The 18,788-nt window shown below is 37.1% G+C and overlaps 2 protein-coding genes across 2 annotated transcripts; both read right to left on the reverse strand.

The window, feature by feature from the left end:
• Positions 1-9,207: 9,207 nt before the first annotated feature.
• Positions 9,208-10,155, reverse strand: LOC100468776 (olfactory receptor 5J2). The gene is given in 1 exon segment (XM_002926879.4): positions 9,208-10,155. A coding segment is annotated over 1 exon segment (939 nt). The 5' UTR covers positions 10,147-10,155.
• A 6,591-nt stretch (positions 10,156-16,746) lies between these two features.
• On the reverse strand, positions 16,747-17,691 carry LOC100469028 (olfactory receptor 1052-like). Its single transcript, XM_002926880.2, has one exon. It carries the CDS (start codon positions 17,680-17,682, stop codon positions 16,747-16,749), a length of 936 nt encoding a protein of 311 aa, XP_002926926.1. The 5' UTR covers positions 17,683-17,691.
• Between the last annotated feature and the right edge of the window lie 1,097 nt (positions 17,692-18,788).

Here is an 18,788-nt window from a genome sequence, read left to right on the forward strand (position 1 = left end):
AATTCACTATCTAATATGATTGCTATAAACTAGGTTATGGACTTTATTTTGTAAAGGTTTTATTCATTTGTCAGAGAGAGAGAGACAGAGAGAGAGCATAAGCAGAGGGAGAGGCAGGCAGAGGGAGAAGCTAGCTCCCCACTGAGCAAGGAGCCCGATGGGGGACTTGATCCCAGGACCCTGGGACCATGACCTGAGCTGAAGGCAGACACTTAACTGACTGAGCCACCCAGGCATCCCGGTTGTGGACTTTAAATTGTGTTCTATGTGCCTCCAAAGAAAATAGCAAATACAAATGAGTTCAAGATATATTATCTATTTATAGATTGTCTTACAAATGCTAGACACTTCTAACTGTTGTAATTTGATTTGTGAACGATGTAGAAAGTTTTGTCTTCCTAAAATAAAATTGCCTTCCTTCAGAGCAAAAGGTAGATTGTAGACATTAATCAAGCAAATACTATAGTACAGTGGAAGGTGTTGGATGGATGTACACAGGCGCACACACAAAGCTGTCCAGGTTTTGGTGTTTTTCTCACCTATTAGAATAAAATTGCCATCCCTATGTATGCGTGTGTGTGCATATGTGTGCATGTGTGTATGTGTCTGCGTGTGTGTAAGTCCTTTCCTTCTGTTTTATCCATACTCTTCCCTAAGAATGTTTTAGAATTATAGTTAATACTGGTTGTTTCTGTGATACCTAATGATTTGAGGTACTCATATTAGTCTGTTCAAACACCCTTACTACAAGCATTGGGATCCCATTTTTTTCCTCATCAGTGTGTAAGTCTATTGGCGGAACATACTTTGTAATCCAGCAAGCTAATTGGCACATGGTTTGTCTCAAAAAGTCCAGGTTGTTGATATCAGGGAATGTTCAAATTAAGGTAATATTTTGAGGGCTCCTCAGTTTGTGCTTTTCCCTCAATGGTTGTTTCTTTTTATTTTATTTTTTAAAGATTTATTTATTTATGGGGAGGAGGGGCAGAAGGAGAGAATCTTCAAGCAGACTCCACGCTAAGTGTGGAGCCAGATGTGGGGCTCGATCTCATGACCCATGAGATCATGACCTGAGCTAAAACTAAGTACCCAATGCTTAACCCAGGAGCCCCTGTTCTTTCTTAATAACTGGCTCTTTGGTTTAGAATATTGTAACATTTCCTTACCTTTTTAATTTTTTTTTATTATTTTTTTAAAAGATTTTATTTGTTTATGTGACAGAGAGACAGCCAGCGAGAGAGGAACACAGCAGGGGAGTGGGATAGAAAGAAGCAGGCTCCCAGCAGAGGAGCCATATGTGGGACTCAATCCCGGAACGCTGGGATCACGCCCTGAGCCGAAAGCAGACGTTTAATGACTGCCCTACCCAGGCGCCCCCCTTACCTTTTTTAAAAAGAGTAATTATTCACATTTAAAAAGTATGCCCCACTTGTTTTTGTATCCTTGCATAAGAGGACTAATCTACAGTGCATTCATTGCATTGCCTCTCTTTCCTAGGATTGATGTTTCCCAATATTTATCAATATTGATTGTGACTATATTTTAATTGGCTGTCATCATTTAATTACATTGGTTGATTGTCCTACTTATGGGAAGCCGAGGAAAATAATCCTGTCATTGCACGATGCCACATTTCTAAGGTAAATGAGGACTGATACATGGCAAAGAGATATTGACCTTGACTTTTGTGCATAGTTACTATACATTATTCCACATTTTCCTGTGCACTTATTTTTATTTTTTATCTTCCTTTTGCTTATTTTTATTCTTCTTAATAGTTCTGGTATTTTACTGAAGTTATTAGTTTGTAATATTTGCTTTGTTCATCATCATGCAATAAAATTTTCTGTTTAATGACCATTTAATAAAAAGAATTCATTGGAATAAAATTTTAAAGTGCATGATATGAAGCAACCAAGAAGCCCTTCAGTAGATGTCTGGGTAAGTAAACTAGTCCACATGCAGACAATGGAATAGTATTCAGCACTAAAAAGAAAGGAGCTACCAAGCCATGAAAAGATACGATACTCGGGGCGCCTGGGTGGCACAGCGGTTAAGCGTCTGCCTTCGACTCAGGGCGTGATCCCAGCATTCTGGGATCGAGCCCCGCATCAGGCTCCTCCGCTATGAGCCTGCTTCTTCCTCTCCCACTCCCCCTGCTTGTGTTCCCTCTCTCGCTGGCTGTCTCTCTCTCTTCCTCTCCCACTCCCCCTGCTTGTGTTCCCTCTCTCGCTGGCTGTCTCTATCTCTGTTGAATAAATAAATAAAATCTTTAAAAAAAAAAAGAAAGAAAGAAAAGACACGGTACAACCTTAAGTGAATGGATGCTGTATGATTCCAACTATACAACACTCTGAAAAAGGCAAAACTATGGAGACAGTACAAAGATCAATGGCTGATAGGAGTTAGAGCAAAGGAAGGGATAAAGAGAGGAGCAAAGAAAATGTTTAGGGCAGTGAAAATAATTTGTATAAAGCAATAATGGTAGAGACAAGTCATTATATATTTGTCCAAAGCAATAGAAGGTGAAATCCCAAAGGGGAACTCTGATGTAAATGATGGAGTTTCAATGAAAATGATGTAACAGTGTAGGTTCATTGATTGTAACAAATGTACCACTCTCATGGGGGATGTGAATAATGGGATGGGAGGCTATGCATTTGTGGGGGCAAGGAATATATGGGAAAACTCTGTACCCTCTTAAGTTTGCAGTGAACCTAAAACTTCTCTAAAAAATAAAGTCTCAAGATAGAAAAAAATATTGCATGAACAGTGTCATGTGTGGATAAATATTATCAAACTGTTGATGTACTTGAAAAGACCCTTTGTGATTGTCATAAAGGCTACTGGGTAATAACATTTCATTTTTGGGTACTATATGATAGGCATCCTGCACGTCTGGATTAATTTTCCTCACAACAACTGTCTGAGATAGAGTCTATTAATTTTTTTTTATATATTATGAAATGTTGATTCAGAGAGGTTAAGGAAATTGTCAGAGTACATACCAATGCATTAGTGTTAGGTTCAAAGCCAGGTGGTCTAGTTCATACTCAAGACTTCTTGCCCTTAAGAAGTATCCTATATTGTCTCTTAATGTCATTTTTATGCTTCGCTGATGTCATCCCAGGATGACAGAGAGTAACATTTCACTTTGGCAGATGTCAGATTAGACGAGGAGGAACAGCAAAGAAATTCACAAAATAGCGAAAGCCATGTCTGCATAGAAGAAGAATTTTAGAGGCGCCTGGGTGGCTCAGTCAGTCAAGTGTCTGTCGTCAGCTCAGGTCATGATCTCAGGGTCCTGGGATTGAGCCCCACGCTGGGCTCCCTGCTCACTGGGGAGCCTGCTTCTCCCTCTGCTCCTCCCCACTGCTCCTGAGCTCTCTCACACTCTCTCCCTCTCTCAAATAAATAAGATCTTTTAAAAAAAGAAAGAAAAAGAATTCACAAAACATAAAATTAGTTAATTAAAAAGAAATAAATTGACTCAGTAATTAATCAGGCATTTCATATGAGTGATTTTGCTCAGATAGAAAGCCATCGCAAAGTGAATGCAGGACAAAGCCTGAGTCAATCTGTAATAAATCAGAGGGACAAGAATTAGCATTAAGTTGCCAGAAACATCCTAAAAAGAAACAAACAAGGCGGTTTCTATCTTAAGAAATGATTTCTGTTCTAAGATGTTCGGCTACCTTTGAGAAATGAAGGGTAAGGAGAAGAAGCAGAATTCCAAAAAACACCAAAATGTCTATTGCTAATGATTTATAGTAGGAATTCTACCAGGGGCAGTATGAGAGAGAGATATTCTTCTCCAAAGAAAAGAAAGGCCTGTAGGGAAATATTTATTCTCTATCATCTTCTGCTCCTTAGGCTTTGCAGAAATTTTATGAGCTTCAGCCATTTGGGAAATCAACTTAAGGACAAAAGAATGTATTGACTCTGACACTGTTGTGCTATGGAGCCAGGGAAAGCCACAGAGCTCAACGGTCCATCACTTTTTTAAATGAAACCCTCTATCTTGAGCCAGTGTGTGTGGAGTGACCCATTACACACATGGAAATAAACATTCTTAAATGATACAGTGGGGAAAGGCAGACCATCACATCCAGTTGTGAAGGTTGGCCACCATGTTATTTTAGAGCGTGCCATCCATATAGACTAAGATGTGAATAGTACCTCCCCAAAGAAGTACAATATTTTGAATGTTGCCCTGATTCGTGTAAGCATCCAAAGGCTTCCCACCACAGTGATTACACAGATAAAAAGAATAAGCTATAGCTCTATCAACCTCATGAAAACAAAAAAAGTTTATTGATCAAACTACATGGGCTGTCATTGAAAGAGCTCTTGAAAATACCAGAGAGAGATTACTAATTGAGAAGCTTGAGTATGAAAGTTAAATGTTATTATATTTAGAATAAAGAATAATATGTGATTCATTAAATATTTAATGACCCACAATAATCATAATATTCCCAGATGTCAAGCTGCATCTGCATATGATTTCTTAATTGGAGAAGGGCCATTGGGAAAGAAGGATATGGAAAATGACAACCACTGCCACATATATCTCAGAATTCCCTGGAGATAGAGGAACCACTGCGGAGCCGAATAGGAATGCAGTGAGATAGAGAAGCCACAGATGTCATATTACAGGAGGAACTCTATTCGAATTTCTAGTATGTATGAATGACACATTCTGGAACTATATGGGCATGGCTTCCCAATCCTTCCTGTGTCATATCTGAGCAGAATTTCATCTTATATTTACAGTCAATCTTACCTTTATTGTCTCCTTGATGATAAGGATTAAAATATTTTGTATGATATTCTTTAAATCCCAACAAACTTACATGACAGGATCCATGAAATAATAGTAAACTATATGGCCAGAGGGATCTGCCTATTTATATAATTCATAGCTCAATATCTTGTTTATAACTCAGAATAATAGAAATCGATCTACCATAGAGTAGACAAAGGAAAAATTCAGTTTTTATTCTGTCATAGAAAATGTTGGCATTTTTAAAAACTACCTATTCATAGAATTTTTCCACAGCCATCACAGTACACATTGATTCCATAGAAATTATAGATTTATTTTAAAAAAAATGATTTAGAAATAGAAGAATAGAAAGATATCTTTCAAGTTTTATTTTTTATGAAGTTATCAAACTTCACATATTTCATCTAGCCATAAAGAACTTAATACTTATTAAATAAATGTGGTTTCTATCTCTTGCAGTGTGGATTATATAGATTAACCTCCTGATTTCAGATCTAGTAATAGTCACATAAGTTGATTTTTTTTTCCTGTTGCTAATTTAATTTTTATAGCAGTTTAATTGAGATATAATTTAGAAGCCACACACTATACCCATTTTAAGTGTACAATTCAAGGATTATAGTATGTTCACAGAGTTATATGACCTACACCACAATCAATTTTAGGATATTTTCATTACCCCAGAAAGAGGCCTTGTACCTATTAGTAGTTAGTCCTCACTTCCTGTCAACACCTCCAAACCCCAGCCTCAAGCAACAACAATATCTTTCCTGTCTCTATGATGTCACCCATCGGGGCATTTCATATAAGCGTACTTACACAATATTGGTACCTTTGTGTCTGGGATCTTTTACAGATCTGAAGCTTGAACATTTTTATATAAGACATTGGAGTTTATATTATATTGCCTGTTTAATTGAGTTTCTCTGGCAAAGCTCTAGCAGGGCAAGGAGGGAACTGCCTTATGACTGCCAGATGGAAAAAGAAGTCCAGATTCTCCACTTGGTCTCTGTTAACACCTCTGGTTTTCAGCAGCTCTTTCGATGGCAATCTGTACAGGTTGATTCCTGAAGTTTCTTTTCATGGGGTTGATAGACATTCCTGTTCTTGTTCATTTTATTCGCCTAATCACTGCAGTCAGCAGCCTTGGGACATTTACACGTATCAGGACAATACTCAATATACTGTACAGACCTTAGAGATATTGCAGATCAAGTTCCACTGCAATAATAAAGCCAGTATCACCCTAAAGTCAGTGAAATGAATTCCCCAGTGCCTATAAAAGTTGTATTTATACCATACTATACTCTATTAAGGAGGCAATGGCATTATGTCTAAGAAACATGTACATAATTTTAAAAAATACTTCATTGGGGCGCCTGGGTGGCTCAGTCGTTTAGGTGTCTGCCTTCTGCTCAGGTCATGATCCCAGGGTCCTGGGATCCAGCCCTGCATCAGGCTCCCTGCTCAGCGGAGAGCCTCCTTCTCCCTTTCCCTCCACTGCTCCCCCTGCTTGTGCACTCTCTCTCTCTCTCTGTCAAATATATAAATAAAACCTTTAAAAAGTAAAAAAAAAAAATACTTTATTGATAAAAATGCTAACCCTCATCTGATGGAGCTCTGAGCTTCTAGAGTCATAATCCTTTTGCGGGCAGAGGGTATCATCTCCATGTTGCTGGCTGTTGACTGATGGGACAGTGGTTGCTGAAGGCTGGGGTGGCTGAGGCAATTCTTAAAATAAGGCAATGAAATTTGCTGCATTGATGGGTTTTTTCCTTTCACTAATGAATTTCTCTGTAGCGTGCGATTCTTCTTGGTAGCATTTTTCCCGTGGTAGAGCTACCTCAAAATTCGCGTCAATCCTCTCACACCCTACACTGCTTTATCAACTCAGTCTATGTACTTTGTTGTCCTTTCAACCTTGCTGCCCCTTCAACACTCTTCACAGCATCTCTACCAGGAGTAGTGTCCATCTCACAAGAACCACTTTCTTTTTCATCCAGAAGATGTTATTATATTGTGGCTGGTAATAATTTTATGGCACTTTCTTGTTTCTCTCCTGCTTGATTATTATAAGTATTTTAAATCAATTCATATCCATAGCATATACATTCCAAAATCTATTTGTATATACAATCATTTTGCAATTGTAAAAGTGTACAATTTTATCACAGGAATATCTGAAACTGTTTTTTCCTATTTATAGAGATTTTTGTTAAGCAGTTGAATATGCTTGGCCTATCAATCATAAACTAGCAACAATAAAATCACTTGAATAGGGGCGCCTGGGTGGCTCAGTTGTTAAGTGTCTGCCTTCGGATCAGGACATGATCCCAGCGTTCTGGGATCGAGCCCTGCGTCAGGCTCCTCCGCTGGGAGCCTGCTTCTTCCTCTCCCACTCCCCCTGCTTGTGTTCCCTCTGTCACTGGCTGTCTCTCTCTCTGTTAAATAAATAAATAAAATCTTTTTTAAAAAAAATCACTTGAATATTTCTTCCACTGACTCATGGGCTTTGAGGATCCCAGATGGCAACTACTGACCTTAACAGTATTAGAACTCAAAAATACAGAAAAATTGTACTTAATTCAATTTAATTTAATGTCAATGCAAATATTTCCATCAGATTTATTTTTGTTTGTTAATAATAAAAGTGGACATTATTAAATGAACGACATTCTGAATGCAAATATTTCCATCAGGTTTATTTTTGTTTGTAAATAGTAAAAGTGGACATTATTAAATCGAATCACTGAGAACTTTCAGAACTAAGCCAGTAAGTATGTGTTAGCTTACATCGTCTGATTTTTAAGTGTATTCAACAGAATTTTTGTAAATGATAAGTTTCCAGCATGTGCTCATGGCATTTTTTTTGTTGTTTTAAATCTTGAATGAAGAAGAAGACGATGCTTAAAAAGAGAGAAGGTTTTGAATTTTACTAGAAATTGCTCTTTACGTGACCCTACACATAGAACTAGAACTGAAACGTCTGAAGTGGAAATCTTGAAGCTCCTTTCCTAATCTCAAAAGTACTCAGAAGTCAACCACTCTCCCTCTTCAGAGATTAAGACCTAGAAAAGCAAGAAACATGGACCAAATAACAAGCTTTTTTGAAAACCTGATATGAAATGATGCTGTACCCCAATTCCAGTGTGTGTGTCTGTGTGTGTGGTTTTCCCACATTTTTTTCACCATTAAATCTTTATTTAATTTTCAGCCAGAACATCACACACTGGTGGTCAGAACTGAGAGCTTCTGGCATTGCTCAAGCAGGGCTTGGCAGCCTGAAAATTCTCCCTCTTCAGCCCAATTCTGCTGATATTAGTGGCAAAATATCCACCAGCAAGAAGTCCTACAATTCAACCCAACCCAAGACCAGGTTGTTACTTGGGCTTCTGGCCAACTGAGTCCAAACTAGAGGTTCTAATGACCCCATTCCTTGGGTTTGGTACGTTTGCTATGGCAGCTCTCGGAACTCAGATAAACAGTTTGCTCACTGGATTACTGGTGTATTACAAGGAACGCCAAAGGATACAAATCAACAGCCAGGTGAAGAGATACATAGCGTAAGGAATGTGATGTAATGCAGGCACTACCTGAAGAATGGAGCTTCTGTCCTCATTGCTTTTGAGGCCTGGGATAGTGGCATTTGGAAGTGTTCTGGTTTACCAATCTGGAAGCTTTCTAAACCCATTCCTTTTGGATATTTATGGAGGCTTCATTACACAGCAAGATGAATTAAATCACTGGCCCCCCTCCAATCCCCAGAAATCAGGGGGTAAAACTGAAATTTCCATCCGTGTATTTGTGGTCAGTTCCCCTAGCAACAGCCCCCATCCTGAGGTACTTTCCAAAAGTTACCTCATTAACATAATAAAAGACGTCTTTTTTGCTCTTATTATTTGCCAGATTCCAAGGGTTTTTGGAGCTCTTTGCCAGAAATTGGGTGAAGACCATATATATATATATATATTTCTTATTACCAATTACAATATCACAACCACTCTTTAGAACAAAATATAAGCTAACGAAGGCAAATTTCAGCTATACAATTATATCTATGTCTTGGATTTTTGAGAAAAAATCTTTTTAGTAAATTCCCTATTTTTATTCCCTCAATTGCAAGTGTTATTATACAATTATTTTCTCTAAATCACAAAAAAAATTAATGTAATACAGTACTTTGCATTGATTCCAAGATTCACATCCTAGAATATCAGAAGATTTATATGACAGTCTCTTGGTTTTGTGATGCAACTGTATGAATTAAATAGCTTGCCTTTTCTGGCTGCCTCCTTATATGACCAATAAGTGTGTAGAATGAAAAGATCTGTACAATCCTTAAAATCTTCAACATTGATGGAATTCACAGAAGTAAGAATTGACTGGTAGACTGTTGGAGGATTAGCAGGGAGTTGAAATTAACAGGGGAAATGTTTCATTTCTATGGCCCTTGCCACAGCATCCTTTACCTCTTTGTTTCTCAGACTGTAAATCAGTGGGTTTAGCATGGGAATCACTAGCGTGTAGAACACAGAAACCACCTTCTCCTGTTCTACAGAATACTGGGAACTTGGCTGGATGTAACTAAAGCTTAAGGTACCATAGAATATGGTCACCGCAGTCAGGTGGGAGGCACAGGTGGAGAAGGCTTTCTGTCTGCCTGCCGCTGAGCGGATCCTCAGGATAGCGAAAACAATGAACACATAGGAAATGATCACAATCAAGAAGGTGGCCATGGCAATGACTCCAGAGAAGGTTAAGAGCAACAGTTCATTCAAGGAAGTATCAGAACATGACAGCTTTAGGAGTGACGGAATATCACAGAAGAAATGACTGATAACATTCAACCTACAGGAGGACAGTCTGCCCAAGCTTACTGTGTGTATTAAAGAGTTAATTATTCCACATATCCAGGGCCCAGTGACCAGTCCTACACACTTCCTCTTAGACATGGCTACACCGTAAAGCAAAGGGTTGACAAGAGCCACATACCGATCCTATGCCATCACTGACAACAAAAAGCTTTCTGTGGTGACAAACACCCCAAAACACAAATGTTGTACCGTACAAGCAGAGAAAGTAATGGTTCCCCTCACAACAAGAAGGTTGATCAGCATTTTTGGAGAGATTGCAGATGAATAGCAGGCATCTACAAATGAAAGGCAGCTGAGGAAACAGAACATGAGTGTGTGGAGCTTGGGAGTGATTTGGATTAAGAAAATCATGCCCAGATTCCCCACCAAGGTAATGACGTAAATCATCAGGAACAACACAAAAAGCATAATTTTCAGGTCAGCACGGTCTGTCAGTCCCAAAAGAATAAACTCAATAACAGATGTATAATTCTCTTCAGCCATTTGTTTGTTTCTTCTCATTAAAGGTGCTGTGAAAAAAGATAGAGGAAAGACAGTTTAGTAGGGAAATATATATATATTTATTTGTATTATAATATGTAAATATATATAATTTTTATATAAAATATATATAATTTATACTATACAATGTAAATATATACACTATATATTATATTTACTACATAATATATGCTGTTATATTTACTATATAATATATGCTATATAATATATACTATAATATATACTATATAATATATACCATATTATATATACTATATAATATATACTATATTACATATACTATACTATATGCTATCTAATATAGTATAGTAAATATATATACTAGATAATATATAGAAAATATATTCATGATCTCTGACATGCTCTTTAAAGATTACCATCACAATATGGAAGAGTATGTACAACAAATGATATCTGAGTATTTCAAAACTGCATTTTCATAGATCTTATACCTGCTCTTTCTTCTGCTACTCTTAAGAGTATTAAATGAAATGATTTTGTTAACAAAGAAGGATCACTTACAAATATGAATTTTGTTATAAACTATAACTTAGGAAAAAGCATATTTAAAAGGAATTACAAATTAAATTAATTACCCAAATATAAAACTATATAACTTTAGCACCAAAAGGTGATGGCAATATTGTAAATTGAATTATAAAAAATGATATGGACTTGACTTACATGAACTTTAAGAATCAAAACATTGATATGATTCTACCATATTTGAAATTTTCAATTATCTGCAGAAAGAATGATGAATAGTAAAAAAGAAAAGTAAAAAAAGAAAGAAATTAAAAAGAAAGATATTCAAAGGATTGAATTTAACTTACCAAAGATGGAAAACTTTAGGATATTAGTTTATTTAGAATACTCAGATCTATCTCCATTGTTTCTTACTGTTTTCTTAGAAATCAAATCAATTAATATTTTTTCTGAGAGTCAGAATGATCAATATTTTAATGATAGATAACTGAAGATAATTCCAGGTTAAAAAATACATCAGGTAACACATTACAAAACAAACATAATGGAAAAAAGAAGCAATGGTTTTACATCTTTAATTCTTTCCTCATAGAGGACAAATTTGAAAGAAGGGGCAAGTATCTATGCATATAAATATGTATTTTCTTGTTGTTGTTCTAATTAGGCCAGAAGCCCTATAGTTCAGATACCAATTACTCTAAAGCAACAACAACAAAATTACACTTTTGATTGCATTCTGGTTTCTCAGGGACTCTCTCAAGGTATTCCAATGAGACTAGTTTCTCTAAGATGTGCAACATGAAAAATGTTAAAAAAGAGTGGAAAGGAATAGAGAACCAAGTGTGAGAAAATAGAAATATTGATTGTAAATAATTTGCATAAAATGGATAACATGTCATTAAGATATCATATGGACTGGGCCAATTCTTAGCAAAGAAAAATTGCACAAATAGAATCCTGCTTCATAATGGATATTATTTCTGACAAGTTAGGAAGCAGCACCCTATCACCCATATCCACACAATTCTGTTCAGAGTCTAATTCTTCATTCTACATAATGAATAGAATGAATATAAGGATTGGAAGAAGGCCATGTCTTATTCCTATAAGATATTATATTTAGCTTCAACAATATTTTCATTCATTTAACAATACTTCTTTTTTTAAAGATTTTTTTTTTATTTTTGAGGGGTTTTGGAGGGGTGTTTTCTAGTGCATTTATTTATTTATTTTTCTTAGAAAGAGTGTGTGTATGAGCAGGAGAGGAGCGGCAGAGGAAGAGGGAGAGAGAGACTCTCAAGCCAACTCCGCACTGAGCAGAGCTCCACGCAGGGCTCCATCTCACAACCCTGAGATCATGACCTGAGATCATGACTTGAGCTGAAATCAAGAGTCAGATGCTTAACTGAAACAACCACCCAGGCACCCCTATTTCACAAATATTTCTTGAGGACCAAGGAAAGCTAGACATTGTGTTAGGCACTAGAAAGATTGGCGTTATCGAAAACAAACAAACAAGCAAACGTGGTTGTACTTCCGCTTCTAGCAAATGGAAGACTAGATATAACTCTACCTTCCTCAAAAAATACTTTGAAAGAGAATACATTGAAATGATGAATAGAAAAGTAAAACATACCATGACATTTGTAGATAACAAATAAGTAAATGGGATTATTTTGGGCTCAAAAGGAAAAAACGAAAAAAAATCAAAAGTAAACATAGACACTGACACCATGACTCTCCTGTGGACATTTGCAAAACTTTATAACTTTACAAGTAATATTCAGTTTGTTCAAAAAGATGGTAAGCATTTGGGTCCATGAACAACACAGAACTTGACTAAAACCCAAATATAAATCCACTATCTTTGAAAGACTGGCATTTCATTCAAATTCTAACTAAATAAATCTGCTTATCAGAACAAATTATAAATAAACTTGCCTACCATCATCTGGCACCTTGTAGGAAAAACATCTCACCTGACAATCAGTAGCCACAGTCTTTTCTCATATGGGTGGACATTTGGATTTTGCTGTCTGTCTGTGAGGAAACTTCTAGCTGAGAAATTAAATACAGTGGTCTGAGTCGTACCACTCAGGACCACTAATGGAATCGGCCACCCAGGATTACCACAGCAAAGATCCTATTAAACATGAACTTACCATTCAACTGCAAAACATAATGGCAAAGAAAGTCTCCTAAATGAAGAGTCTAGAAAACAATAAATATATTTAAAATGTTTAAAAACAAAATAAAGTTGTCAAATTGTTAAAAGGGAAAAAGCAAAGGGGAAAAAACATCTTCCAAAAAGACCAGGGTTGTAGGTTGACTGACTGGCAATGTACTAAAGAAGTAATCAGGAAGAAAGAATAAATGAGTGATACCTATGAGAAAATCTAGCTAAACAAAAGTTGTGTCTTGGTGTGGGAAATATACACTGGCCCAGGGTTGTGAGACAGATTAGACCGTAACAAGAAACTAGTTTGAGGAAGAGATGTGAATTTATTCATTTTCTCCCCTCCAAAAATGTTCTGGCAGAACTTATTGGATTATCACCATTGACTCTGGTATCAGGCAAGGCCAACCCAGTTTGGCCAATGGGATCCATAACAAACTTTAGGTTGTGGACAAAAAGGATAACATATAAGACTCAGTAGAGGAGCACAGCATATTCCTTCTCTCTGATAGTCCTTTCTGCCCTCTCATTAACCTTGAAGACTCCAAGGTTTTTAAAAGTATAGTGGGAAAACTTAAAAGGAGGTCTTTTGGTGGGGGACGGTCAGTGTAATAAGATAGATGGCATTATGGAAGGGATGTTAAATGACAACTGGGGTTCTCTTGCCAGGAGGAAGAGCTTTCCCTTCATAGCACACCGAGTTAAGGACTTGATCCCCTTTCTCCAAGATAAAGATGGTGGTTCCAGGGAAAGAATTCTCCAGAGGAATTCAACAGAGGAAATAATTAGGCATCTCAAAAAGGGTAACTTTCTGGGGCACCTGGGTGGCTCAGTTGGTTAAGTGTTCAACTCTTGATTTCACCTCAGTTCATGATTTCAGGTTAGTGAGATCAAGCCCCACATCAGTGTCCATGCTTAGCGAGGAGTCTGCTTCTCTCCCTCTCCCTCTGCCCCCTCCCTGCTTGTGCTCTCCCTCTGAAATAAATAATTAATAATTCTTTAAAAAATAAAAATGAAAAGGGTAAATTTCTAATTCTACTTCCTCTAACAGAAAAAGAAAGAAAAAGAAAAACCCTGACATAATGAAAGAAACATATCAGGAAATTAACATGTGTATTATGCATCCTTAAAAAGATCAGAGGAGAATGTCGGTAACTTGTAGCAAGATTTACCCTCCTAACTGTATACTGGGCAAGTTTTCCAAAATGATACCCTTGTCACACTATAACTACATCCAGGATGAGCCACAGATTTCAAAACATAGCTGTGCTGAATGAAAGCCAAAGACCCTCAAAAGCCAACAAACGAAAAGAATAAAGCAAACAAAACATTTTGTGCTGAAACGGGGAGTTATTGCCATAGCAATAAAACCAGAATCAGCATGGGAATGAGGTTATGTCTGACTGAGTTGATTGGGAGACTCCAGAATAAACATAGGAGTACTTCTGGCACTCAGCAGGAGCAGATTTAATAATTCTTAAAAAATTAAACCTATTAATAAGCTGGTTACTCTGAAGACCATAGGATTCCCAGAATTTTAGGGGAAAAAAATGTACTTGCATGAATATTATTAACTAGGCATAGAAGCAAGCCTTCGTGTGCCTGAAGAAAAAAAAAAGTGGACTTCAGTCAAAAACAATTTCAGATATTTGAATGACATATACATATGGGAAAATATACATGAATAAATGCAAAAACTAAAATTTAGTGACATGACAAATTTGAAAGATAAAGAATAAGAAATGCATACTAAGAAATATTAAATGAAAAAAAAGCATACCTATATTAACATCAAAGAGGGCTCAAGAAAAATGTTAAAAGATGATTAAAATAAAATAACTAAAGGTTAAAAGTATTAGGATATGTTAAAATTTTAAATTTTAATGCATCTGAATTAATTACTGGGATCTGTAAATTTCCCTTTTCAGGAATATACTAAAAATAGTGACTGTACGAGATTTCTTTGTAAATATGAATGACAAATGAGGTTATCTAAAAAGAGCATAGGAAGGGCTGTCTGGGTGGCTCAGTCGCTTGAGCTGCTGACTCAGTTTCAGCTCAGGTCATGATTCCAGGGTCCTCGGATGAGCCCCACGTTAGGCTCTGCACTGGCTGTGGTGCCTGCTTAAGATTCTCTCCCTCCCTCCCCCTCTGTCCCTCCCCTACTCACATGCTCTCTCTCCCTCTCTCTATAAAATAAATAAATCTTTTTAAAAATACAGTATGGGAAAATTGATTTTCTTCCACTGATCTTTTTTTTATATTAATTCTTCTTTATAGGTTATAGGAATATATATGGAGATCTGTATGCATATATGCTTGCTTGTCCTAGAAATCAGAGTGTTACTTTAATAAAACACATTATCTTAGGGGCACCTAAGTGTCTCATTTGGTTAAGAGTCTGCCTTTAGCTCAGGTCATGATCCCAGGGTCCTGGGATAGAGCCCAGGATCAGTCTCCCTGCTCAGCAGGGAGCCTGCTTCTCTCTCTCTCTCTGCCCCCTCCTCCCACCCCACTTATGCTCTCTCTCGAAAAAAAAAACAAAAAACAAAACAAAACAAAAACATTATTCTATGATGTATTATTAGCTTTACAACGATGAAGATGATTATTCTATTTAAGACTACACCTACATGGAATGTGACTTATATCCCATGTGAATGAACAGCACATTTCTTTGAAATCAACTTACTTTCCTGCCCCATGTCTTACAAAACAAATATATAAAAACAACTACTTTTACAATAGCTTTGTTATTGTTATTTTCATAGGAAAGACAAAAATCACTTTTCCTTTTCTAAATCTTGTCACTCTTCTGGCATATTGGCGATGTCTTCGCTGTCAGGTATGAACTCACAAATGTAAAACTGTTTAGCTACTTTAAAAACTTTCTCACTAGTTTTAAACACCTCAGGTTGTCTCCTCTGATATTCATAGTAATAGAGCTCCACATACAGAACACTGTACATAATAGAAATACTTTTTTATTTTTTAAATGTATTATAATATTATTTACAGCACTTTCTGGTAAAAGATCAGCATTTCTAAAATGGTAGGAAGTGATGAAGTTACATAATCAAGCAATTCAGCATTGTAGAACTAAACCTCTAGGCAGGTATTAATATCCATCATGCCATTTTTCAGAATGCTGGACTTTTTTTTTTAATCAGGAAGGAACATGAAGTAAAATCTTGAAGGGAGATGTAGACGGGAAGAGTGCTGAATTTTTCCTATTTTAAAATGGAATCATTTTATACATGTGTCCATCTTTTTGGATGGACTTTTTTGGGAAGGGAGGGCAAGCTCATTATTGCAAGCTGAGGATTGTAACTACAATTGTCTCATTCCCCATCTTTGTTGCTGAGGTCACTGCTTTATAAGAAGAAGACGAATAGACAAGTAACTACTAGTTGGAAAATATCATTTGGAATAACACCTTCTTTTTTGTTAACATGGAGATTTGCCACTATTTAAAATTTAAAGCAAGTTTGAAAAATAAAGGAAAAATATATACAATTATCTTAATTTTCTGAGCAAATAATTTATATATCTTAGAAAAATCCCTAATTCTTCATATCTCCAAAAGTATATGCATATTTTTCTTTTAGCTTTCCAGATATTAGAAAATTTATAATTCTATAGATTGAAAAAATAAAGTTTATTGAACTTACTAAAATCAATGCAGATTATCAATAGTCTAGTATCTCACATGAGCTGAGATTTAAGTTATCTATTCTTAAATACAGTTATGAATGAAATCACTTCTACTTTGTACTCTTGTTTCCTCGCATGGAAATGCGCATGCAGAATAAAATGGTTTGTACTACACTTGGAAACTCTACACTTAGTTAAATTCATGGGAATGTTCGTAAGTGAAGAACGGACTGATAGACTGTTGGAGGATTAGCAGGGAGTTGAAATTAACAGGGGAAATGTTTCATTTCTATGGCCCTTGCCACAGCATCCTTTACCTCTTTGTTTCTCAGACTGTAAATCAGTGGGTTTAGCATGGGAATCACTAGCGTGTAGAACACAGAAACCACCTTCTCCTGTTCTACAGAATACTGGGAACTTGGCTGGATGTAACTAAAGCTTAAGGTACCATAGAATATGGTCACCGCAGTCAGGTGGGAGGCACAGGTGGAGAAGGCTTTCTGTCTGCCTGCCGCTGAGCGGATCCTCAGGATAGCGAAAACAATGAACACATAGGAAATGATCACAATCAAGAAGGTGGCCATGGCAATGACTCCAGAGAAGGTTAAGAGCAACAGTTCATTCAAGGAAGTATCAGAACATGACAGCTTTAACAGTGGGGGAACATCACAGAAGTGGCTGACAACATTGGACCCACAAAAGGACAGTCTGCCCAAGCTTATCGTGTGTGTCAATGAGTTAATCATTCCACCTACAAATGACCCAATGACCAGTCCTACACACTTCCTCTTAGACATGGCTACACTGTAAAGCAAAGGGTTGACAATGGCCACATACCGGTCGTATGCCATCACTGACAACAAGAAGCCTTCTGTGGTGATAAGCACCCCAAAACACAAATGCTGCACTATGCAGCCAGAGAATGAGATGGTTTCCTTCACCACCCAGAAGCTGATCAGCATTTTTGGTGCAATAACAGATGAATAGCAGGCATCTACAAATGAAAGGCAGCTGAGGAAACAGTACATGGGTGTGTGGAGCTTGGGAGTGATTTGGATTAAGAAAATCATGCCCAGATTCCCCACCAAGGTAATGGCATAAATCACCAAGAACAACACAAAAAATATAATTTTCAGGTCAGCACGGTCTGTCAGTCCCAAAAGAATAAATTCAGTAACAGCTGTAGAATTCTCTTCAGCCATTTGGTAATTCCTTATCTTGAAATCTGGGATGAAAAAACAAGGGATTAGAAGGAACAGGACAATCTGGTATTTATTAAAGACAAATCGAAGCATATATAGAGGTGTGTCCTTGAATAAATTATTATTTTGCTGAATCTAAGTCTCTTCATTTATTTATTTTTAAAGATTTTATTTATTTATTTATTTATTTATTTATTTATTTTAAGATTTTATTTATTTATTGGACAGAGAGAGACAGCCAGGGAGAGAGGGAACACAAGCAGGGGGAGTGGGAGAGGAAGAAGCAGGCTCCCAGTGGCGCAGGGAGCCCGAAGCGGGGCTGGATCCCGGGACTCTGGGATCACACCCTGAGCCGAAGGCAGATGCTTAATGACTGAGCCTCCCAGGCGCCCCTAAAGATTTTATTTATTTATTTGAGAGAAAGAGAGAGAGCAAGCATAGGGGGGAAGGGCAGTGGGAGAAAGAGGTAAAAGCAGACCCCCGCTGAGGAGGGAACCAGATTCTGGGGATCCCAGGACCCTGAGATCATGACCTGAGCCCAGGGTAGATGCTTAACCAATGAGCCACCCAGAGCCCGGAAGTCTTCTCATTTATAACAGTAGGGACTTGATTAGATTCTCAATTTTTTTTCAGTGTTCCTTATGATTCTATCCCATAAGGAAATATGTGCAAAAGCATTTATGCTCTCCAAAATGTCAGTCTGTTCTGAAGTGCTGCCTCTATAGGGCAGGTGATAGCAGCATGAGGGACACTAAGGGCAAGTGAAAGAAATTTGCAAAGTTAAATTCAAGCCTTGTTTTCAACTCTTCATTTTTAAATATAAAAGAAGTAAATTACAAGAATATCTAAAATCAGCTGTATGTTAACTATGTAGTTTTTGCACAAAAGCACTATGATATAACCAGAGAATTGGCAAAGACTATAAGGCAGGGGTTGACCTTCAAGATGATGCCATGATACTCCTTCAAGTGTGTGGATCTCTGGCCTCTTCTGATGCCTCCAGATGAGCAGCATGGAAAGACACCCTCAGTGGAATCAGTTTCTCTGAGATCCAGAGCACTGAACACTAAGTCTTGCCTAAATGGAACAGTTAGAAGATTTCAGAA

The sequence above is a fragment of the Ailuropoda melanoleuca genome, chromosome 16, assembly GCF_002007445.2.
Source record: "Ailuropoda melanoleuca isolate Jingjing chromosome 16, ASM200744v2, whole genome shotgun sequence".
Classification (NCBI taxonomy): domain Eukaryota; kingdom Metazoa; phylum Chordata; class Mammalia; order Carnivora; family Ursidae; genus Ailuropoda; species Ailuropoda melanoleuca.

Bases quoted from the DNA above. Each gene is read 5' to 3' on its own strand.
- LOC100469028 (XM_002926880.2), bottom strand. From the start codon at position 17,682: ATGGCTGAAGAGAATTCTACAGCTGTTACTGAATTTATTCTTTTGGGA.